Source organism: Lynx rufus, unplaced genomic scaffold (assembly GCF_022079265.1).
Source record: "Lynx rufus isolate CCGP_SWC_20201006 ecotype Redwood Valley unplaced genomic scaffold, mLynRuf1.p SCAF_6, whole genome shotgun sequence".
NCBI lineage: Eukaryota > Metazoa > Chordata > Mammalia > Carnivora > Felidae > Lynx > Lynx rufus.
Genome location: NW_025814878.1, coordinates 31411213 through 31437470, shown reverse-complemented (window position 1 = coordinate 31437470; position 26258 = coordinate 31411213). Strand labels below are relative to the sequence as shown.

At 36.0% G+C, this 26258-nt stretch overlaps 1 protein-coding gene across 1 annotated transcript in view; it reads left to right on the top strand.

Annotated features, from left to right (window-relative positions):
- RSPO3 (R-spondin 3) overlaps positions 1 to 26258 on the top strand; it is an 85295-nt gene that overhangs the window by 20963 nt on the left and 38074 nt on the right. The window contains exons 2-4 of the mRNA XM_047101372.1: positions 11372 to 11563; positions 13155 to 13301; positions 18837 to 19034. Of these exons, the coding sequence (XP_046957328.1) occupies positions 11372 to 11563; positions 13155 to 13301; positions 18837 to 19034 (537 nt within the window). The remainder of the gene's footprint in view (positions 1 to 11371; positions 11564 to 13154; positions 13302 to 18836; positions 19035 to 26258) is intronic.

The following is a 26258-nucleotide window of genomic DNA, read 5'->3' as shown; positions in this document are numbered from 1 at the left end:
CATTTTGTTCCTGATCTCCCCAGTTAGAAACCCCCAAATCAATATTATTCTTTCGCTTACCCACTTATAGATTTTTTTTTCATTTACCCATGTAAAATTGATTGTTAAATCCTGTCAACCTTGCCCATTCTTCTTTGGAAATAATTTTAAAATCCTGCCCTCTTTTTTCCATTTTCCCATTAATGCTATTCTAATTTAGCTAATAGCAGTGCCAGGTAAGAATATAATATCTTAATAACTCAACTTTTAGTGTCTCCTCCTCAGAAATTATTCTCTTTGTCATCAGAGTATTTGCTTAAAACAAAATTAAATCATGTCACTGATTTGTCTATAAACGGTTCCCTCAAGTTATATATAAGATTAAATTGAAACCCCTAGCCAGTTTCCTCATGTTTCTCAAAATCCAGCCTGGATGTCAGGTTTCCCAAGTAGGTGGTTCCAGATGGTTAGTTGTCTCCTTTCTGCCAACGACTTGTACATAATATTTACCACCCTGGCTTTACTTTGTTTATGGTCTCTCACTGTACTTCAGACTCCTAGGTCTTATCCACCTTTCCATCCAAAACACCAAGCTTCGTTTGACAATCTTAAGGAAAAAGGAGAAAATGTGTTGGGTGTGTTCTATGGTACCAGAACTTCCTGAAAGACAGGCAGGTTAATGGGAGAGGCTTTAAGATGTTCAATATGTAGATATGCTGTAAAATAAATATATTGGCTGCCCCCAAATATCATAAGATTTGTTTTACTAGACGTAATTAAATGGACTGTTCTGGGGAAGCTGTTTGAACTAAATCCCTCTAAACTTTCAAAGGTTTCTGATTCTGTCAGCTAGAAGCTAATTAATTATGTGGACCACAGTGTTCTCATCTGAAAGTTAAGAGGGAAGGAACAACTGTAAAATCCTCTTAAATTCCCCAGTTATATTCACCATTCTCCCAAATCTTCTTTATGTGTTCATACATAACACTCTTGCTCATAACATTCTCTTCCCCGCTTCCCATTTTTCTAAGGTCTTCTTTTCCTTCAAGTCTCATAACTATTCCTAACTGCAGGCTGGCATCTTCAGATACCTCAACCATCAGTAATTGCCCCTGCCTTGTAATTTCTGTTGCACTGTTTCTGGTATGTATATGTATGGGCCTTAAAATATGAAAAGACTGTTATACTAACTATATCTTAGGCTTCTTGAGTTAGAGACCATGTTTTGTCTTCAGTCCTAGAAGAGTAATCACTGAATAAGTACTTATTTGTGAAAACAGCAGTGATGTGATACTAAAAGTGGGGGATCTGTATCACCGGTGTTGCATTCACCTGGGGTGCTGCATATAGATGCGACTACCCGGGCTCACCTTTTCATTCCTGAATCAGAATCTTTTGGAATGAAGTCTGTGCATTCACATTATTAAAAAGTACTTCAGCTCAATTTTACACACGGTACAGTCTTCGAACTTAACTGGCATAGACCTTCAGGATCTCTACACCATTCTGATATCATTTCTGTGGTTTGCCTTACCTCTTTCCGCCTGTTTAAGCAGGCCCTTGTTTTCAGTGGGTTGCTAGCGTCCCAGAGAACTTGTTGCCCAGAATGTTGTGTGAGACTGCCATATCTGATACTCATTAAAAGCTGTGTCTGTGGTCCTTAAAAAGTAGCCCCTTCCTGTGACTGTTAATGAGTTCCAGGTTCCCTGAGTTTCCCCAAATCACCTGTGTTAGAAAGAAGCATCAGCATTCTGCCCTCTCTCCAATTTTCTTACTTGAAGGGTTTTGAGAGAGTCAGTATTGAGTAAAGCTTCACAGCTGTCTTGAGTAAGAGTGGAACTAGTACAAGGTTATAGTTAGTACTTCTTGGGTAAAACGAAATGCTTTCTACATACTGACTTGTAATGAGTGCCTATAAGAGTGCTAGGTGCTTACATATGATCTCACTTAATTCAAATAGAAATTCCCCTGTTACAGATGAGAAATCCTAGGTTCAAAAAGCTTACTCAACTTTTGTCTAAATAACCAGACTGTGAACTCCTTGACACAGATTATTGGTTTTATTCAACTTTGGATGCTCACTAACTAGAAGCATGTAGATGTTGGACAGTTTAATTGTCAAAATGAGTAGCTGGATGAAGAGATCAATTTTGGTTATTCAGCTAGTAAATGTCAGAACTGTGTATGAATCCAAAGCCAGTTCTCTACCTCCCAGTCCCTGTGCTGCTCTGGAAAGTGTGCAGGCCCATATCTGAATGAGGTAGTGATGCAGTGAACCATGCACAAAAATGTATCATATGCACAAAGGTGGATATCTAGCACCTTCTGTTCTGCCAGCAATTTTGTGAATCTACAAGAAAAAAAACCGCTTATTTTTTCTGCTCAGGAATTTAGATGTGACCCATAAAGCTGGATTTATTTAATGATATGCCCTCTATTTGCACATCTTCTTGTGCCTGTTAAAATACCACAAGTCTTTCGCCTGCTGTTTGCTTACACTAAGACTTCAGCCATCAGATATGCTGCTCTAGCATGCTATGTGGCAAGAAGATCCAAGTTTATTCATAATATAACAAAGTAGAGTTTGTTTTTAGCACAAACTGAAGTTTGTTTCTTTCAAGAATGCAAACTTAGTAGTTATGGAATCACACCCATGCAGATTCATTACCATTAAACTATCACATTTTCTGTTTATGTTGATTTCTAATTAATTCTCTACGTTAAAAAAAAAAAAAAAAAAAGGAATGGAACTCTCAGCCAGACCAGAGTACATAATGATTCCCACTGTTGGATGAACACTGTTGGATCTGTCTCATGAAAAAATGCTGTTATTACCACCCACTAACTCATCAACAGGTCCTGGCTCTCTACAGAATCTGGGTCTCCCTTACCCCTATCCACTCCCTCTTGTCCTCTATTCACCTCCACTTGGGAACATGGCCACTTGGAAAAGGGGAAGCTTTCCCTTCCTTAGCAACAGCTGGAGATGCTGATTCAGTACCTTACATTTTACACCCGTAGCAGGGTGCATTAACCTTAAGATAGATTTTCTACTTGTGGTCAAGAAAAAAACACTATTTTTGGTTCTACAAATACTTTCTGTTGCAGTGTCAACAGCAGAATCAACTATAGTTATCTGGTAGGTCACAGGAAAACTAATATGGCTTTCACTACTTTTGAAGAATGAACTTGGGAATTAACCCACAGATTATTAATGTATTTAACAGAAAAAAGAACAGAATATAGAGATTCTAAAAGAAATATTATAAGTGAAAATTATAATGCTGTTGCTCTAAATTACCTAAACTTTGTCAATATGCATCACTAATGGCAAGAATTCAGAAAAATGCAGAAAAGAGTATATGCAAGATTACAAAATATTTTATTTTTTATTCTGTTTATTTGTTCTTATGATCTATTATGAATTCCATAATTTTCCTGTGTATTTTTACCACCACCTCTATAATAAAAAAGAATGACTCCACTCCAATAAAAAAAGAATGAAAATGTAAAACCCCAAAGCAAACTCAAATTATTGCTAGAGAAAGATAGGAGAAACAAAGGAGAAATGAAATGTTTCCAAGAGCAAAGAACATGTAAATTGATGTACATTCTCTTCAAAGATAAGAATCAGAGTGTAAATCTCTATCTTGTAGCTAGTTAGAACATTCTCCTCTAATATAAAAATTGGTAAGACAACATGTTTCCAAGGAACACAAGTTGCTGGTTACATTTTATGATCCATAAAATTAACAAAAATTAAAGTAAATAACTATGTCAGGCAAAATGTGTTCTTTCCTTTCCTTCTGATATTCACTTAGCAACGCAAAGTCTAAATACACTTGGTATATAATCCCAGGTATTTACATTGGCCCACACGGTTCTTTAGGATCTGGCTCTACCCTCCTTCTTTAACCTCATCGCATACCACTGCTGCAACCTCATTGGTTCCCCTTGTGCTGTTCCTTATGCCTGGTTCTTTCTCATGGACTTAACATCTTTGCACGTGCTGGTGATCCACCTGGGATATCTTCCCTCCCTCAGGTTTTCATAGTTTACTGCTTCTCATTCTCTAGGTCCCAGCTCAACAGTGACGTTCTAAAACGTGCCTTTCCTGACCGCTATGTGTAAAGTAGTTCCCCAGAGTTATTCCCTGTTTTATTCACCTGTTTATTTCACTCACACCATCCATCACAATCTTTAAGCATCTAATTGTGTACTTGCTTACTAACTGATTAACATCATAAAATCAGGAACTAGATGTCTTCACTCCTACATTTACTATATCATGTGTACTGTTAGGCACATAGTAAGTTATCAGAAATCTGTGTTGAAAACCTTAATCATGGTCTTCACAATGTACAGATAATGCAGCCCCTTTCAGCTGCCTTTAATTTCTAGTCCTAATTCTGTAGACTGTGGATGGACAAAGCCCAGCCATTGGCCACCAAGTTGGCATCTAGCTACCAAATATTCATCATAGCTTAGATTTCAGGAATTCTATATCTGCCATCATTTGGTAGCCATTTTCTTAATATTTTGAGCTGGCTTCATTTTAGTGGAAAGTCTAGCTAATTGCTGTTTAATGTTAGGTCTGTGTTATTACTGTGGTTTTATTTTAAAGTATTTATAGAATATAAATATTAGACTCCCTTCAGGAAATTATTATTCAGTAAGAGAAAGAGAAAGATTTTCCAAGTTCTCAAAGAAATAGTTTCCATTAAAAACAGTATTTTTTCCCCACATAATAATGGTGGAGCCCTAACTGGGCTTTATTCAGCAGCTGGTGAATACATTCCTCTCTGAGACTTTAGGAATTTTGTGAACCCATTGGTGTGGGTACAAACTTTCAGAGTGTTCAAGGTTGATTCACTGGGACAAAAGATGTGACAGACTCTATTATCCTAACTACTTCAGGTCAATTAATGTCTGTGCTATTGACTTAAAAAAAATTTTTTTTTCAACGTTTATTTATTTTTGGGACAGAGAGAGACAGAGCATGAACAGGGGAGGGGCAGAGAGAGAGGGAGACACAGAATCAGAAACAGGCTCCAGGCTCTGAGCCATCAGCCCAGAGCCTGACGCGGGGCTCGAACTCCCGGACCGTGAGATCGTGACCTGGCTGAAGTCGGACGCTTAACCGACTGCGCCACCCAGGCGCCCCTTTGACTTTAATTAAAAACTATATAGAGTGTGTGCACATCGTGCGTCTAATTACATATACAATATATACACATATGCACACACCATCTGATGGTACACTGTATTTCAGAAATATCAAAATCTATATATGTTTGTGCATATAAACATATGGCTCTCTCAACAAATTACTAGTCAGAAATAATATTGGAGGACTATGACAGACCTATATTGATCCAGTTATCATCACTTGAGAATATAAAGGGGTATTGTGTACCAGTAAGTAATTATATCCATTCAAACAGCTTCTCATATTGTGCTGTCTATACCTAACAAATGATTATGGAGATTAGGCGTTGTCTGTTCTGCCTTGGCTTCTTTAACTTATGAATAAATAAGAAACATTGACTCTCAATATTTTCTGGGGTTGATTCAATAGAATTTAAAGGAGACTGCCAAGTAATTCAAATTTTTAACACTAGATTTTTCTTAAAGTGAATAATTCCAAACATTCAGAGGACTCATGAAACATCTCGTTCCATGACCATAATGCTATATTAAACTTAAAAATGATTCCATAATAATCAAGACAGATATGATATGTTAGATATGATAGATATCTAGAAATGATATGATAGAAATGTGCTATCCTTACATAAGCAAAAAATAAGTCTACATTTTCTTTAGGTGAATAGATAACTGAAATAAATACACCTAGAAAAACTTTTATTATTTTATTTTGAATTATTTATTTCATAATTAAGCATCCTCAAAGTGTATATGATTTGAAATTTTATTCCTTTACCAGATGTTTATAGGCACATCCCACTTAAAATCAGTTATCATAAATACTTTCTATTAAGTGTTTACCTCTTTGACATCTTTATTATTTTTAAAAACACAAATAAGTAGCTTATCTTTTATATTTACTGCCTTCGTCTCTTCAGTAATAAAAAACTCTTCACTGATAACCCATTTAATAAGCAGCTGCCCTGTGTAGAAGCTGGGAATTATCAATAAAATTATGAAGACATTATCAAGACTGACCAGATGCCTACCTTCAAGAAGCTTCAAGTCAATGTGAACATCCTTGCAAAAGAAGAGGACATGGAAGAAAGGACAAAAGTGAAAATAGCTTTGCTTATAGAATTCCACTGGCCTCTTCTCCTTACCCTGTCTCCGAAGGCCACCATATAGAGAAAAGCAGGCAGTGAATGTTGTGAGAACAAGAATGCTTTAGGAAGAATTTGGTTTTTTTTTTTAATTATTATTATTAAAAAATTAACTTTTATCACATTTGTTAATTTATTATTTTTTATTCTCTGAATTATAAAATCTCAATACATTACTTTCATGTACTTAGCACTTTAAACTTCAAACCTTTTATAAATTCTGTTAAATTCTGTACTTCTGGAAATTCTCTAGCCACAAATAAATGACCATCAGAGGTAACTGGCAGCATGCAACATTGAATTTCTTCCACACAGAAATTTATAATAGATGTGACTACATTTGCAGTTGGGGTTTAGAAGGGGATTAAACTAAAGCAAATCCTTGAAGCTTGTACTTAAATTGTTACAGAAACATAACTTAAATTTCAATGCTGCAACTGGTTTAGTATATCGTAAAAAATGAAAATAACTAGCCAAAAATTGTGTATTTACCAAATGCTCTACCATTTAAAACTCTATGTTCTGGATTTTTTATCAAAAAAGTTGATTTAACTCTCAGGACAATAGCTTTATGAGCCATTGCATCAGTTATGCATCGTAAGATTACCAAATAGAGAAATAGTAGGAAAGCTTAACAGCTAGGAAAATTGAAGTCACTTATTCAAGGGATATTAACAAGTCAGACACTGAACACTGAAAATTGGTTTAAATTACACACTAATATATACTATTTTCATCCTTAACCTTTGTATACAAGTTAAGAAAAGATGCTTCCCTCTTTCCCAATTTTAGGGAAAGATACATCAATTTTACCATGTATTTGACACATTTGTAAAAAAAAAAAAAAGTCCTAATTTAACTTCCTCATGATTTCTGACTGTTTTTCCACTCAGATTTACCCTTGTTACATAGCTAGAGTTTACTTATATATGTAAACAGATTGTTACCAGATATCAAAGATCTAGGTTCTAACCTTTGATATCAACTGCTATTTGTCTTGTAGTTTCAGAATTTCTTTGAGTCCTAGTTTGGGGTTTCAAGATAAATAATTGTGATGGCTTCTATCCTTACTAATAAGGAGTTAATTTAGCTTTCTATGAGATGCATGCTTTGAAAGCAAAAATGGTGTAGAAATGCAAAGTATTGTTAAAAATCAACTGAAAATATGTCTTTTTTTCTTACCAAATATCCCTTATTTTGGACTATGTTTCCTTCTTCTGGCATTCTTCAACTCCTCCCTCTTTCAGATGTCTTCTCTAATTAGGTAGTTACAGCCAGAGACTCACCCTTACATCTCTAGCAACCAATACAATATTAAGTTCCATCTCTTAAGGATCACTTTCTGGATATTTCATAAAATCTTCAAAATCAATGATCCTAAGCCATGTTTATATTTTTAGACTTTTTTTATTCTGTGTACTTGCCCCCACACTCCAACTACAGGCTTTTACTCCCCCAGAAGTCCCTCTTCTCTTCTATTCACTCACGGGCTGGAACTCAAAACACACCTTCTCAAATCCTCTTTCCTATTCGGTCCACATTCTGTTAGTCACCGTATTTGACTGACTCCACCTCCTAAATATCCTTGGAATAGTCATACCTTCCTCACTACATTACCCTGCCTTTGCTATATTTTAAGCTATCACCAGTCTTTTACCTTGATCACTATATTAGTCTTCTAGTTTCTGTGTTTTCCATGCTGCCAGGGAGATCACCTTCCCAATACAAAAGTGATCATGTCACCCACCAGGTTGAAATCCCTTATATCTACAGAATAATGTCCTTGGCACAAACCACAAAGGGTTCCATAATCTAGATCTACCCAGTGCTTGCAATCTTTTTGATACTCCTCATATCTCCATTAACCATTCTTTATGCATCAGATGCATTGAATTCATGCCAGTCTCCTTCCTGATGTGGATAATTGGGGTGTTCCCTCCTCTGGCCACATGATGGTCACTTACATACTTATAACTTCAACTTATTTTCTAAGATTAAGTTTAAACCTTAGATATTTTATGAAACCTCCTCACCATTAATACCTCCATTGTTTGTATAAACTAATAGTACTAAAACATTTTTTAAAAAGAGGTGATTCGGAAATACAAAATGAAGTTTTTATCAGAATGGAAGAGGAAGAAGGATGAAAAAGCAGAATTCTATTTTCTGTCTTAGAATCATAAGATTTTAAGGCTGAAAGAATTGTTACAGTCAATCCAGACCAAAGTTTTCTGTGGTTTTCATGTAAAAAGTAAAACCTCCCCTTAAGATGAAGTTTGGGGAATTTGTATCTAGTTGTGTAATACAGGCTGTAAAAATTGAGTGACCCTTACATAGCATTCAAGAAAACAATCACTACTCTACTCAACTGTAAAAAAAAATCTAGAATCCTAGAATCTGAGCTTCAGAGTCTTACTTATTCTCACTTCCCACAGCATAACACTGAACCCTTTCTGAAGAAATAAAGTTGGCTTCTTTACTTTTCAAAAATCTATTTTGCCAAAAAATTTTGTCTAAAAAGGCACAATATGAAAAAGAAGCAAGCAGAAGGAATGTAGTGCTACGCTATGAGTTGATTGTGCTAGATTTCATCAGTAAAAGTTTTAAAGAAAACGAGGTACTTTGTCACATCTCAAAATTTTGATGGGAACTGTTACCAGGTCATTGGGCCTGTATGGAGCTCTTTCCTGGAGAAGTTTCCAAACATCCAAAACCCATTTTTTAAAAAAATTAGTGTTTATTTATTTTTGAGAGAGAGAGAGAGAGAGTGCGAGCATGAGTGGGGGAGGGTCAGAGAGAGAGAGAGAGAGAGAGAGAGAGAGAGAGAGAGAGAGACAGAGGATCTGAAGTGAGCTCCAAGATGACAGAGAGCCAGAATTGGGCTCGAACTCACAAACCACAAGATCATGACCTGAGCTGAAGTCGGACACCTAACCGACTGAGCCACCCAGCATCCCCAAAACCTATTTTTAAGTGAAATTTATTTTAAGGTACATCAGTTTTTGAGGCTTCACGTATGTAAATCATGTTTATTCTCATAACTGATTTAAAGTTGTATCATAATTGACAAAAGTTTCAAGGTGCTTGAAATTATAATTTTGTTTCCTTTGGGCAGCTGCATTTCAGAGATAGAGATAGGTTGTTGTGGACCAGTTAAACCTAATTTCATTCAAACTCAGAGTCACTTAGTGCCCTGGGCTTGAAGTGACTTTCCTTCAAACTGAGGTCCACTTCTCCACAGACAGTTCTTATGAGAAGATTTCACAGGTTTTTAACTACACATCTTGCTTCTTAAAATGGACCAAACTAGAGTCTGAGCACAGGAAGCCCTCTTCATCCCTTTCCTTTTTAGGGTCTTTCCCTACAGAAAACACATTTTCTGTAAGTCTCCAATGATGAGTTACCGCAATGAAAAAGTACCCTGTTACTTGGAGAACAGTTTTCACTTACAAGTTCCCCAAGTCCTGTAATGCCTAAACCTCCTGTGCCACTTTATATATTCTTCCCACCCCACAGAGGAGCATGTACAGGAAAAGCAGACTTCCCTTCCCCCCCCACATTTCCTCAGTTTATTTACAAAACGTCTTGGAATGAGAATGAGCTGTTTGTGGTTCCTGTGGCTGATTCAGGGATGCTTTCCTCTAGGCAGAGGACACTGGTCAACCAATGACCTCTCTGTAACTAATTCTTGCACCCCTGTGGTAAGGCTGATTGGGCTTGTAGGTACCCTTTCTAACTAAGCCTGGTGGGATTTGTTTTTGCAGTAAAGGACTTAGCAAGAACCAAACATCACTCTGAAGACAGACCTGATAATGGCAAGGCCCATCACACCCCAACACGCACACACACCACTACCAACAAGAGAAATCAGAAAAACACTGGGGTGCCTTTGCACTCCTGTGCATCAACCTTTGTTTCTTATAAAGGTCAGAATTTTTGCCTTCTGGATTCCTAGAGGAACAATAAAGCTACTTATAGTGTATTTGAACACAGAATTCATTAGGAGAAGAAATCATCCCAAACACCAGCTCCATGAGAGATGTACTTTAGTCAGCAATTTTACACCAGCTCACACATAGATGTTGATGTCCAGTTGATAGTAATAAGAAGATTTAACGTTGTGAGGATCTCAAGTAAACATGACTCTTCCACATGTTTGTTTATGTTTGTTCAGATTTGCTAATGAATAGTCAGCTCACCACACATGTTGATGACTCTTGGAAACTTAGAATTCTTAAGGGTATGTGTAGCAGTAGTCTTTAGTGTCATGCCCTCACCAAATACATACTTGAGTAGAAGAAGTAGAATTATTATATATTATATATATAACATTATAAATATTGTATTATAAACTATAAATATTATTATAAATAGCCACATGGTCTTGTAGAAATACTGGTAAGATAAGTATCACATTGTCATCATGGTATCAGTTTGAACTGACAAACCTTCAACTTATGTGAGAGGAAATATTTTAAGAAAGCATGGGGGTGGGGGAGTCCCAAGAAGCTACATAGTTTCAGAATCAATTTGCAATGGATCAAAGAGTAATATTGTGTTCTCTAATAGACCATACATGAAAAAAGATATCCTAGAATAAAGTGTCCTTACTCAAGTTAAGCCTTTTCTATGTTGTCATCTTTGCTTGAAGAAATTAGATACGTGCTTATCATCCATTGCATAAATGACGAGCAAAGCTAATATACATTGATTTTAGGGAATAAGCTCAAAATTACCCAATCTCCAATCTGCCAGGGTGCTAGTTCAATGAGAATATTTCACTACATATAAATACATATATGATCCATAAATAGTTTGAGGCAGTATATTCTTAGTTTCCAAATGCCCAAACTTAATCACTTAAAGTTTTTAATAACTTTTAAATTAAAAACAATATATGTGTATATTTAAGGGAAATACTAGATCACAGAAAAGAGAGGGGAAAAAAATCCCAACTTATTCACCCATTACCACCAATTGAAAGCTAGTGAAACAAATGTATCTCTGCCTAGAGAATGTCATTGAACTTCTATATTTATGATTTAACATTTGTCTTTGTCTTTGTACATTTGTCCCTTCAGTGCATCCTAACGTCAGTCAAGGCTGCCAAGGAGGCTGTGCGACGTGTTCAGATTACAATGGATGCTTGTCATGTAAGCCCAGACTATTTTTTGTTCTGGAAAGAATTGGCATGAAGCAGATTGGAGTGTGTCTCTCTTCATGTCCAAGTGGATATTATGGAACTCGATATCCAGATATAAATAAATGTACAAGTAAGTGCTACACAGAATTATGTTTTTATCTCACCCTTAGGGACTTTCCAGATTTGAAATGGCCTCTAGCATATTTGTGATATTCGGTGTTAAGTTAATAATAATATTTACCTGATAATAAGGCTAAAGCATACGTGGACTTAGCCCTCAGAGCAGGAAGATTTTCACCTCTTATAAAAAGCACTCAAGTTTTGTGGGGTTTTTTTTTCCCATCATAAAAGCAAACACTGAGAACATGGTTATTACTCACGTAACCTACAGAAAACTACCATAAGCATTAATGCCATCTGAGTTCCCATTACTGTCACAACATCCCATTACTATCAGAACATTTAATGATTTAAAGAATAAATTCAGCTATTTTTGCTTCCAGAAAAATTCCAGTATAACAACTACAACATTTATCTATTTGTTGGAAATAAATGTTGAAAACGCTCTCATATCACCTCTCATCTGGACCCCGAAAGTCTACTCTTCACAGTGTAGACTGAGTAACCTTTCAAAATGTAGATTTAGGAAATACCATTCCTCTGCCAGGCACCACATATAGCTGCCTACCTCTCAAACTCATTTCCTATGACTAGAGCTCATCCACTGTGCACTGACCTCACTGGCCTTCTTGCAAGATCTTCCCACCTCAAAGCCTTTGCAGTTACTGTACTACATTCACTATTCTGGCAGCGTGGAAAGCTCTTAGCCCACATCTTTGCTTGGCTGGTTCTTTTCTTTCATTCAATATTCTCACATATCACCTTCGCAGAGAGGTATTTCATGACCAGCTAACTCACAATAATCTAACTGTTCCTCTTTTCATTTTCCATACCTTTTCCCTACCTTTTGTTGTTGTCGTTCTTTTTTCCAGACCACCTCTTACTCTGGAACCAGACTGCCTGGTTTCAAAAATCACTCTGATCTGGGCTGGTTTCAAAACTTTTTGAGTCTCAATTTCTATAATTCCCTGTAAAATGGGAATTATAATCAGGGCTACCTCAGTGGGTTATTGTAAAGTTGAAGTGACTTAATATTGTAAAATACTTGCAGCAATATCTGACTTACTAATCACCATATAAGGGTCAGCTATTGTCATTGTTTATTGTGTCTTCCCTCCTAAAATGTAAGCTTTGTGAACTCCTTATCTCTCTTTGGTGCACTGATGTCAATCACTATCTAGAATAGTGCTAGGCACATAGTAGTCAATCATATACTTCTTGAATGAATGAATGAATGAATGGACCTCTAAAATAGCACTAAAGCAATATCTAGTATATTTCATTAAAGTTCTGACGAAACACTTTTTACTGTTATTTTATATAAATGGATACTCAGTCTTATAAACATTCTTGGCAGTAGACATATTGCCAAAAATTCTTTCGTAGGACTCTCAGTACAGTAATTTTGAAATCAATGATTGATGTTCATCAACTAAATGACTGTGGAGGAATCCATAATTTAATTTAGAAAAATAATTTTGAATCCTAATTGTTTTGACACAAAAGTCACATGTGCCTGTGTTGTAAGCATACAGACCTGGACCAGCAATAAGTAAGTGAAGATAATGAAAGCATATTTCTTTTCTTTTTTTCTCTTTCAGAATGCAAAGCTGACTGTGATACTTGTTTCAACAAAAATTTCTGCACAAAGTGTAAAAATGGATTTTACTTACACCTTGGAAAGTGCCTTGACAATTGCCCAGAAGGGTTGGAAGCCAACAACCATACCATGGAGTGCGTCAGTATTGGTGAGGAGGATTTCTAAGATTTACAGGGGAGGATAAACACCTCAGATGATAATGTCAGTCTCCATGGAAGTGCTGCTCAGAGTTCTGTTTCACAAGAACCTGAAGGGGTATCTCCCAGAGGCTTTCTTCATCCTTCCTTACAAAGATACCATCTTAACAGTGCTCCCACAGCCTTAGCCAGCATGTATCACAGTACAGTTTATCACCCTGCGGGTGCTCCATTATTTCTTTTTTTTTTTTTTTTTAGTTTTTTTTTTTCAACGTTTATTTATTTTTGGGACAGAGAGAGACAGAGCATGAACGGGGGAGGGGCAGAGAGAGAGGGAGACACAGAATCGGAAACAGGCTCCAGGCTCTGAGCCATCAGCCCAGAGCCCGACGCGGGGCTCGAACTCACGGACCGCGAGATCGTGACCTGGTTGAAGTCGGACGCTTAACCGACTGCGCCACCCAGGCGCCCCTTTTTCTTAGGGAGTGTTAATAACTGTTTTGGATAGTCTGATCATTAAAAATTTATTTCATATCATTATTTAGTGAACTTTTATTTAGAGTAATTTACCATATACACACTTTGTGCAAGTATATATCATATATGTTATACACACATGCGTATATATAAAGATAAAGATAAATATATGAATATATATATATGTATATATGTATATATTTGGTCTTAAACTAAATTTTCACTTTAGGACATGAGTTTCACATAACACTTAGGTCTAATGTCAACCAGTGAGCAAAGTTGTTTTTTTTTTTTTAATGTTTATTCACTTTTTGAGAGAGAGAGAGAGCAGAGGAGGGGCAGAGAGAGAGGGAGACACAGAATCTAAAGCAGGCTCCAGGCTCTGAGCTGTCAGCACAGAGCCCGAAGCTGGGCTCGAACCCATGGACCATGAGATCATGACCTGAACTGAAGTCAGATGCTTAACTGACTGAGCCACCCAGGCATCCCAGCAAAGTTGTTTTTTAAAGGCAGGAAACATTCTCTGGATATAGCCCTTTGGTACTCAGTAGATGAGCCAAACACCTACAGAAATAAAACTGATACAGTTAAAAATCTCATTTTTTTTCTCTCACCCTGCTTTACTGAAATGTTCTGCTTGCACAGGTATTCAGAAACAAGGAGAGGATTTTGGACTTACTCAAACTGACAGAAGGACATAGTCATAGGGTCTGATTAAATGCAGGCTGAAGTTCTTGAAGGGAGGTCCCTCAGACCAGTTGTTTGTCTAAATAACAGATCACTGTCAGGCTTTATTTCTCCCTTTTAAATGTTGTGCAGCTACTACAACGACGAGTTGGATGAACAGTTGGGGAGCAGATGCTCAACCAAATGGGAAAACAGCATACTAAATCTCAAAATCCCCTGGGCAAGAGCTACAAGAACCTTTGATGCTGCACTGATATTGGCATATGCACACAAATGTCCTTCTGATTCAGTACAAGATAGTCTCCAGGATTCCCCTGGGGTCCCCACAGATAGATCCCCCGTTAGAATCGAAAGTGCTGGAGCAATAACTCGAAAGTGGTGACTTAACTATTTCAAGTCCAGAAATAATTGAAACAGAAAACACTCATTTTTAAACAAAGTTTCTAAGAGAATGAAACAAATAGATGATATTTTAATGATAATTTCAAAAGCATCTGGAAAGCAACATTTCATGGCTCATTTTGGTTGAGTCTTCTTTTTTTTCCCTTCTAGTCAATAAAGACACAGAAAAACTAGTTAGAAATAGGGTAAAACATACATGAGAAAGCACTTCAAGTTCATCTCTGTTAAGTCCTGAGGGCTGATGACTAAAGGTAATAAGTTCCAAACTGTGGAAAAAATAGGAAACAATTCTGTGGAGTATTTAAGGACAGAAAATCAGGATGAGTTGCAGAAAGTTTGTGCCATTTCTCTACCCAGAAAAAGGGGCACATGTTTAGATTTTCTTAGTTGTTTCAAGTGTAGTATTCAGTCCTTGAAAGGCTATTTATCTTCAATGTATTAATGCTTTTCTATCATAGAGAGCATTTAGCACTTGGCACTGTTAGATTAGCTAGTAAAGCTTACTGGTAATCCATACTACTATTTAGACGAAAAATATTCTTAAAACAATGAAATTTAAGAAATTTATATATTTTAGAATAGGGATTAGAAATCTAAAAGCCATTTAGCGAATCTGGCTCATTGAACAGTTAGGTATAAATCACCTAGGACACAGTGCAAATCCGCAACTTTTGTTGAGAGCCAGCTCTTGTTGCTTGCTGTAAGGGATGTCTCCCAGCATGTGCTCTCTAGCCAACAAGTAGTAGGTGGGCTACGACTGAGGCTTGCCCCACGATTTCATGAAAAATGATGACCTGTTTGATTATCACAAAAGGACATTAAAGCCTATTCCTTTAGCAAATATGAAACTAGGACCCGGAGAGCTGAAATAATGACTCCAAGGACACAGTGTGAGTTATTGTCAGTGCTATTATTAGTACCTTGACTCTAGCTCTCTGTTGTTCACCAAAGATTTTGAAGAATGTGTCCCTCCCTCTCTTTCCTGAAATCTACATTATGTGACTTGTTTCTTATCCTGATTATTACTAAGAGGAAAGGTCATAACAGAGAAAATACCACTCTGATATAGAGCTAGGGTGAAAGACTTCTGCCTCAAAATATCCACTCCTCATGGTTTTCTGTCTTATTAGGCATAAATGTCCACTGAACCCAATTTTATAGGAGAATATATTTCTTCTACTTTATGCTGTAGATACTGCTTCCTTTCTGCACTGTCATTGTGCCATCCTCATCGCTCCTCTAGGAGAGTTGGCCTCATTCAAGTAGTCACAGAGGGAGATATCCAGCTTTAAACTGTGAGTAGCAAGGAACATGCCCTTGCTATGTTCTCAGTGTAGCCATGCAGTTAGTCAACAAGAATGAGAGCAAATGAGTAATGCTGTCTTAAGGCCCTTACTGGTAGAACATCCAGTTCAGCTTTTCTTCCAATTCAAGAATTCCTTTTATAGCTTTGTAGACTGATGATCTATCACAGCATGACCATTTCTGGGGACAGGAAGCCAATTACTTTTTTGAGACCCTTGTTTCATTAGTGAATAAAGATTTCCAGGGGCACCCAGGTGGCTCAGTTGGTTAAGCACCCTACTCATAATTTCACCTCCACTCATGATCTCACAGTTCGTGGGTTTGAGCCCCTCATTGGGCTCTGTGCTGACAGTGTGGAGCCTGCTTGGGATTTGCTTTCTCCCCCCACTCTCTGCCCCTTCCCACTTGCCCTGTTTCTCTCTCTCTCTCTCTCTCTCTCTCTCTCTCAAAATAAATAAACTTTAAAAAACTGTGTTAAGATTTCCAGTGTTAAATTGTCCTTAATACAGAAAACAGAATAGAAAAAGGGTGTAATTTTGTTTTTTTCTTAATTACCTCTTAACCAAATAATGCCCCAATTCTATGTTGTTCAGACCTGAATATAACTTAAATCATCCTTTTTGTTGTCTTTACATGTTTTTCAAAGTTTCCAATTTTCCAGAAATATTTTTTACACAGTAACATTATAGGTTCATTTTATAGTATTTCTCTAGGAAAAGTTCTCCTCTTCTCAAGGATTTTTAACTATCCCTTCTTATTAGAGCTTTTTACTATCTGAACTCATCAATTTTAAATATTTCCTCTTTTTCTTCCTCAATGGAATTCTCTAATATTGTCATTAGAATTTAATTTTTGGAACCATTTATATCATATGACTAAGGACTCGTAATAGTAATTTTAAAAATCTTATTTTCTGAAGTCTAAATATCCATTTTCCTAGACTACTTTTACAATTGTGAAGAAGCCCCAAAGTTCTTAGTCATTTTCACATCATGTTTTTTTTTTTGTTTTTTCTTTTTGTTTTTGTTTTTTTAGTCCTCTTAAATGAATACTGGACAAAGTGACAGCTCACAAACTTTGATTTTCATTTTTCCATTTCCTTTCTCAGAGGTGTTTTTATTTGTTTTGTGTTAAAGATCCACTGTTTTTGTGTCATTAATATCAGGATTGGAGATACATCCTAACTGGCAAAAGATTATGATATCAGTAAGTGACTTCATTGTTCTGGTCTTTAATTCAAATCATGTTATAACTGAACATGAAACTAGTATAGGAGTGGTTCAGTAAAGTTCATTTTTTTACGTTCACAGAAACTTAAATTAACTTATCTAGTCATTTTCATTTAACTCTGTGTTACATTCAGATACCTGATGGTAACTACAAAACATGGAAAAAATGTATGGCAAATGGATTTAAATTTCTAAAACATCTAGGTTATATTTTTTGAGGCTGCATAAAAGATAGCATTCCACTCTAAAATAAGGATTTTTTTTCATCAGAAGGAAGCAAGAAAGGTTAATGGAAAGTTGTGGAAAGAGAATCTTGTATCGTCGAAAGAATTATTGCTGCAAGCTATTTCAGTTATTGTAAATTAGGAAGTTGTATGAACATAAATAAAATGATAGCATCTTGCAGATATTTATTTTCATTAGAAGTTCAGAAATCTGCTATAAGACCTTGGAAGCCATGATTGAAAAGAAGGTATTAATATACAGAAAAGGGAAAAAAATCTACAAAAGAAGCTTTATAGAAATTACATCTGTTCAGCTTAGGAATCACTCCTTCAAGTTAATTCCAGAAGCAGCTTATCAACCGAAGTTGATCCAGAATCCACTTACATACATGCTGCTATGCCTGAAGAACACCCATTAATGAATGATAATATTTACGGGCACCTGGGGGGGCTCAGTCGGTTAAGTGTATGACTTTGGCTCAGGTCATGATTCAAGTTCATAAGTTTGAGCCCCACATCGGGCCTTGCGTTGACAGCTCAGAGCCTAGAGCCCTTTTTGGATTCTTTATCTCCTTCCCTCCCTCTCTCTCTCTCTCTGCCCCTCCCCTGCTCTCTCTATCTCTCCTTCAAAAATAAACATTTTAAAAAAATTTTTAAAAATTTAAATAATAATATTTAAGTACTCAACTGCACATGAAGCAGAAAAGGAAGTGAATTGTAGACAACGACCTGGATGCATTTTTTGCTTAACCATTTTCTAGCACAGAAGTTCTCAAAGTGTGTTCTTGGTACCTGCAAATCAGCATCACATGTATTGTTAGAAATGCACATTCTCACGAGGGGTGGGGTCTAGTTCATTCAGCAAGCCCTCCAGGTGCTTCTGTTGCATACTAAAGAAGTACACTAAAGATAGCACATAATAATGACTAGTCTATCAAGTTATGGTCAGGATCAATAAAAAATTAGAGCAGTGCTCTAGAAATTGTAAAGCATCGGTCAACTGTGAGCAATTAGATTAGTGCCTGGGTTAACAAATCTAGAGTGAAAAGTAAACCTAATGCAAAAATGAGTTTACCTGGCACTGTGAGCACTACAAATGTGAAAACATTTTATTCCTGTCTTTCTCTTTATTTTCATTTTCTTTAAGTTACCTTGCGCAAGTTTGCTCTACAGGATTTCTGCTCAGAATTTGAGCAAGTTTGTTTCTGCTGTTCTGTTTCAGTGCACTGTGAGGCCAGTGAATGGAGTCCTTGGAGTCCATGCATGAAGAAAGGAAAAACATGTGGCTTCAAAAGAGGGACTGAAACACGGGTCCGAGAAATAACACAGCATCCATCAGCAAAGGGTAACCTGTGTCCCCCCACCAGTGAGACAAGAAAGTGTACAGTGCAAAGAAAGAAGTGTCAGAAGGGAGAACGAGGTACTATCATACTAACAAAATGTACTTATTTGAAGCCTCATAATTTTATGCAAATTTCACTTTATTTCTTAGGAAACAGTGTTATTGGTCATGTCTAAAACTCCAAAATGTGTACCAACCAAAGCATATGCTCTCTGTAAATTACAGAATATAGATATGCAATTTTTTTTTAAAAATGGGAGTCTGGTATCAAAATTATAGAAGTATGTTAATTAAATCTTGATGAAGGAGGCTGCATTAGATATTTGGCCTTTTTGTTTTGGGTCATTATCTTTCCTATCATCCGCCTTCCTGGTGCCTAGAACACGTTTGAGAAGCCTCATAAACACAAGTTCTAACACCATTTGGTACAAGACCATAGTGAAGAGACTCCAGCCATCAACTTACTCCTTTTTTCATTGCCTACCATCAAAGTAGTACAATTCGGTTGTAAACTTTTCTAGCTAAATGTGTTTTAAAGGTTACCTAGTATTTTTTAAACATTTATATTTTTTTAATGTTTATTTATTTATTTTGAGAGAGAGATTGAGAGCAAGCAGGGGAGGGGCAGAGAGAGAGGGAGAGACAGAATCCCAAGCAGGCTCCACACCATCAGCATGGAATCCGACATGGGGCTCAAACTCATGAACCATGAGATTATGACCTGAGCTGAAATCAAGAGTCAGACACTTAACCGACTGGGCCACCCAGGCACCCCTAAACATTTAAATGAATATATGTTTTTAATATTGACTTTACATTTGAACTAAATGACCAAGGCCACATTTTATAAATATAAGCATTAATGAAGTTCGATCCCCAGATTTTTTTTCATGTTGTACTAACTTTGTAAACTAAGTTACAGAACTTATTAGATCAATCGTAAATAACTCTGTGTCAGAGCTTATTCTGAAGTCTTATGACTGCCAAGGAGAAATATACCGTTTAATATAATGTTTTAGGGTAGTTAACTTCCACTTAGAAGATCTGCAGTTTATCTTTAAAATAGAATTTTTTGTCTTTCTCACTAATGTCCTCAACTCCACTGCTTACAAAGATATTATGTAGCTTTATATATCTATTGGTAGTTCTGTTGAGCCAATAAATGATCCTCAGTGAATTGCAGCTTGAAAGGACTTTGGCTGCCTCTGTAGTTGGATTTCCTGTGCTTATTTCACTCATTCATTCATTTATTCATTCAACATGTTTTCAATGAATTTTTACTCTGTGGCCAGACACACCACTAAGTCCTGGGAATTCACAACTGAATGGGGTAGTATACCTATCCTGAAGGTATATGCAGGGTCCAATGGAGGGTTGAGGTGTTTAAATAGATGATAGCAAATTCATATACAAAAGGGAGATTATAGATATGTGAACAAAATTTAGTGGGAACAGAGAGGAGGTTGTTGTGCAAACTTGAACATTGCTCATTTAAGAAAGATCTTGGGTCACTGGTACTTTGCAAAATGTCTTTCACTATATCAAAAGAGTTGGCCATTATCACGATGTATCCAGCCTGATGTTGCTATTAGTAATCAAGTAATTAATGTGATAAAATTTTTGAAGACATGGATGACTTTAAAGGGAACTTCAAGCTTTTGTAAATGTGTAAGATATTTTGATTAAAATTAGGTTTAAGGAATGAAAGTTGGCTAGGTCTTTCTGGCATTTGTTACCAATTAATTTAAAACATCTTAAATTTTAAAATTTGGATTTGGAAATCAAATATTTCATCACTCTACTTGTTGGTAAACTCCCATAGCTGTACACTTACTTATGTTTGTTAAATTTTCTTGGAATTTAATGACTTACAGGTGGTCCTTGCTCACATTATACTTTCACAAAGATTCTACATCACTAATCAGTATTCAGTATACTTGCCTTTTAAAATAGAAGTAAAGAAAACCTTATCCAATAGAAAAATTAAATTATTACATAATTCTTTTATTTGAGAATATGGTCTAATATATTTCCCTGGCACTTGAATTAAATATTAACATTGAAAATGTCAGTTTTTGAAACTAGCCACACATAAGACAAATAAAGCCACAAGAAGTTTAAAATAACCTATGGCATAAGCTTGGCTTAAGTTTCTTCTGATCCTTGGGTGCCTGAGTGGCTCAGTCAGTGAAGTGTCCAACTCCTGATTTTAGCTCGGGTCATGATCCCATGGTTGGTGAGATTAAGCCCCATGTTGACTCTGTGCTGACAGTGCAGAGCCTGCTTGGGATTCTCTCTCTCCCTCTCTCTGGCCCTCTCCCTCACGCACACCCACTATCTCTCTCAACATAAATAAATAAACATTTTTTTTAAGTTTTCTGGTCCTTTTTCCTCCTTTATGAGCAGGATAAGTTACATTTACAAATAGAACTTTATACAACTAGAAAAATTTAGGAGCTTTATTCTTTTTCAGATTTGATAATGCGTAGACTACCAAGTGGGAAATATGGATCACATTTATAATTAAATTTCAAATTTAGTTCTACTTTTATTTAATCTCTATTCATCTTTATATATGTCTCAAAAATGTTTTCCCTAGTGGCTCATAAATTTAAGATAGGAAGGATACCACTTCTCCCTTCATTTCTTACTTCCCTAACTTAATAGTTTTCTTAGCTTCTCTTAATGATAACTTAAAAAACATTCTATTTGAACATGAAGAAATCAAATAGCAAAGTAATTATGAATCTGGACATGCCACTATATCAAATATCATATCAAAATAATAATGTTACCCAGAGTCTTCTCATTTAAATTCTGAGATATGTATTAGAAATACTTATGAAGCTATAAGAAGACAATTACAATAAAGTGAAAAAGATTTGACTTCTCCTACCATTGGCTTATAGACTCATAAATAAGATCTTTTATGTTCATGGTTTCAGCATTTCTAGATGAGTAAACTAAAAGATAAGGCTTTTAAAATAAAATTTATCCTAAATGGGTAAGGGGCACAAAGGAATCTACTCCTGAAATCATTGTTGTACCATATGCTAATTTGGATGTAAGTTTTAAAAAATAAAATATAAAAAAAACTAAAATAAAATAAAATAAAATGAAATTTAGCCTGAAAATCTTGAATTTAAACTTAAACTCCCTGTCTAAGAGGTTCACAATAGACAGAGGTAGATAACTCATATTTGGAAAAGGTATGGAGCATGTGTTCAGGATTTTTTTCTGCTGTGTTGTAATTGCCAAAGGCAAGGTCTCTGGGGAAGAATGATAAGATCCAGAAATGACTTTTCGAAATGTACACAAAGAAGAAGCTGAATTGAAGGAAGTAGTTTTTAGTAACAGTGAATTCTTCAAGTTGTGAGATATTTTAATATATGTTGAAAAAAATTGGTTGCAAAATCTTACACACATACACTCTTTTTACTAACATTCTTCTCATACTTAGTTCTAAGAAATGAATCTAAGGATATAAATGTAATTTTTGTAGCCCCCTAAATTTTTATCTGATGTTTGCCTCTTCTAAGATTATTTCCCTTACCTGACATATTGCCTTTTAATCAGTCTTAACTTCTCCCTCAATTCCCAACTTTAATAAGAAGTTATTACCATTGCAATATTGTCTAGCTTGAGCCTATCTCAATGAAATTATATATCTGAAATGTCAGCTGTATAAAATATATTTTAAGAGAGTATAAAGGCTAATGTATAGACTAGTTTCACATGAGCATTAAAACCATGTATTGAAATGGAAGTAAACAAGGAGGAAATGCATGTTCAACAGTTGTCAACTTACATTTATGAATTTTTGATAAACTGTTCATCATCATCTTAGATAAGGGGAAGTGAAACAGGACAGGAAATATATATGTGCCTGTGTTTGATGCCAAAGGGTGATACTGTGTGTGTAGGGGCATTGAGAGGTCAGAGGAAGGAGGATCACTAAACATGTTTCTCATTCATTTTTTACATTTCTTTAACTAAAGATAATTTCCTATAGATATTGGGCTTTAACGAAATTCACAAGAATGAAAGAAATTTAATTGTATGAAGAAGATACTAATTACTTATATGTAGCACATAATCTGGGAAAGAAAGGAGAAAGAAGAACAGAGTCATGGAAGAAATGGGGGAGGGTGTACTTTCTTGATTCAAGAAGAAATAGCATCCTTCCTAGCAGAAAGAGAAAAGAAACTATTAAAATGAAAATATAGGCATACCTCAGAGATCATGTGGGTTTGGTTCCAGACCTCCATAATAAAGCAAATATTACAATAAAATGGGTCAAATTAATTTTTTTGTTTCCCAATACATATAAAAGTTATGTTCACACTATGCTATAGACTAGTAAGTGTGCAATAGCATTATATCTGAAAAAATAATGTACATACCTTAATTTTAAAATTCTTAATTGCTAAAAAGTGCTAACAATCATCATGAGTGAGTTGTAATCCTTTTGCTAGTGGTGGGTCTTTCTTCAGTGTTGATGACGGCTGACTGATTAGGGTGGTGGTTGCTGAGGATGGAGTGGATGTGGCAATTTCTTAAAATAAGACAACAATGAAGTTTGCCACATCAATTGACTCTTCCTTTCACAAATGATCTCTCTGTAGCTTGATAGCATTTTACCACAGTAGAATTCGTTCAAAATTGGAGTCAGTTCTCTCAAACCGTGTTGCTGTTTTATCAAGTAAGTTTATGTAATAATCTAAATCCTCTGCTGTCCTTTCAACCATGTTCACAACATCTTCACTGGAAGTAGATTCCATCTCAAGAAACCACTTTCTTTGCTTATCCATTAGAAGCAATTCCTTATCCAATCAGGTTTTATCATGAAACTGCAACAATTCAGTCACATTTTCAGGCTTCACTTCTCATCTCTAACTATGAAAACCCTATGCCATCGTCTTCCAATAGAAGGCTGGTTAGTCTGCATTGAAAATCAGCCATTTAGTGTAGCCATCTTCGTTAACGATCGTAGCTAGATCTTCTGGAGAACTTGCTGCAGCTTCTACATCAGCACTTGCTGCTTCACCTTACACTTTCCTGTTATGGAGACGGCTTCTTTCCTTAAACCTCATGAACTAACTAACCTGTGGTAGCTTCAAACTTTTCTTCTACAGCTTCTTCATATCTCTCAGCCTTCATAGAATTGAAGAGAATTAGGGCCTTGCTCTGGATTAGGCTTTGGCTTAAGGGAATGTTATGGCTAGTTTGATCTCCTATCCAGACTAATAAAACGTTCTCTATACCAGCAATAAGGCTATGTTGCTTTCTTATTATTCATATGTCCAGTGGAGCAGTACGTTTAATTTGCTTAAAGAACTTTTCCTTTTCATTCAAAACTTGGCTAACTAGCACAAGAAGCCTAGCTTTCAGTGTATCTCAGCTTTTAAAATGTCTTCCTCACTAAGCTTAACCATATCTGGCTTTTGTTTTCACATGAGAGATGTGGGACTCTTCCTATCACCTGAACAGTTAGAGGCTATCATAGGTTATTAATTGGCCTAATTTCAGTACTGTTGCATCTCAGGGTATAAGGAGACCCAAGAAGAGAGAGAGATGGGGGAAGAACCAGTCAGTGGAACAGTCAGAACACACACATTTATCAATTAGGTTCTCTGTCTTGTGAGGGTGCAGTTTGTGGTACCCCAAAACAATTACAATAGTAACATCAAAGATCACTGAGCACAGATCACCATAACAAACACAAAAATAATTTAAAAGTTTGAAATATTGCAGGGGTAAATATGATACAGAGACACAAAGTACCAAATGCTGTTGGTGCCAATAGACTAGCTGAGTGAAGGATTGCAACTAAACTTCAATTTGTAAAAAAACAAAACCAGAAACAAATAAACAAACAAACAAAATGCCATATCAGTGAAGCGCAATACAGCAATGTGCAATAAAATGAGGTAGTCTTGTAAGTAAAGTGTCCAGAGTCATTCCCAGGGATTAAATAAGTGTAGGGAATTATTGCATTATTTGAATATATTATATGTCGCCTTATGTGCCTTCTCCAAATTAAAAGCAAAGTTGTAAAAGCCATCTTGGTTTCACATAAAGGAAAAATGTTACATGCTAATCCATAATTGTAATTAACCATTTCTTCAAATACCAGTATTATAAATATGCATTATGTTTTATCATGAGCATGGTATTTAAAATGACAGCAAAGTCAATTTTTTAAAATCAAGCAAATAAAAAATGAGTCTGCTTTGTTCCTAGGCTTGCTTCTCTGTCTTTTAGGTTACTTCTTAAAGTGTTTATAACAACTATTCCAGTATAGTTGAGTTTTCTGCAGGAAGAATTTGTATTAAATATGCATTCAAATTCAAAACAAGACATTTAGCAAAGATTCCCAGAACGATTCATCAGAACTCAACTAGATGCATTCATTAGCTCAAATTTGTAGTGTGCCAGTTGGCTAGAGTATTTGGATGATGTCCTCTCCCCACCTCACCTCATGGAGGACAACCAGCTGGCCTACACACTCATCCTGTGTTAGCACTGAAGGATGGGAGTTTTCTGCTCTTTCTCTACACCTAATTAATAGACTAGCCCTTTGAGATAGGTCAGAAAATATTCAGGAAAATACGGAGCAGAAATGATAACAGCATTAGAGGTGGTGATTCTCAACCACACATGATTTTGCTCCCCAGGAGACATTTCTGATTATCACAACTTGGAAGGAAACTCTACAGGCATCTAGCAGGTAGAGGCCAGGGATGTTGTTCTACTACAACACAGAGGACAGCTGCACACAGCAAAAATTATCTGCTAATCATACAAGGATGAGAAACCTTGATATAAACCTAACAATCTCTGTTTGTTATCCCTTCTCGGGGCCTATCCAGTCCCTACTGATACATATTGTTTGTTCAAATTCTGTGGCAGACCAGTTACCATCAATGAAAAACCTCATATGGTGTGACTCTTTGGTGAGAAGGACAAGATAGTGGGACAGAGGGGGAAATTTCATTTCCCAATATAAAGGCAACAATCAATTTTATTAAAAATTAGTATTGTTTGATTTAAAATATTCCAGCACAAAAATATTCAGGTATATTTAAAACTTGCAAGAAAGGTAGTCGATTGAAGTAAATAACACTCTTCACTCTCAGAGAAGTGGTTCTTGGTATAAATATATGTACCTCCTCTCAAAAGTTAAGCCAACTTTTTTCATTTAATGTCCTCACTGGAGAAGCCTGACAGTTGCTTAATCACCACTTACCTTTGTCTTCACCAAAACTAATCATACAGCTATACCCATCTCTTGTCTTTTAA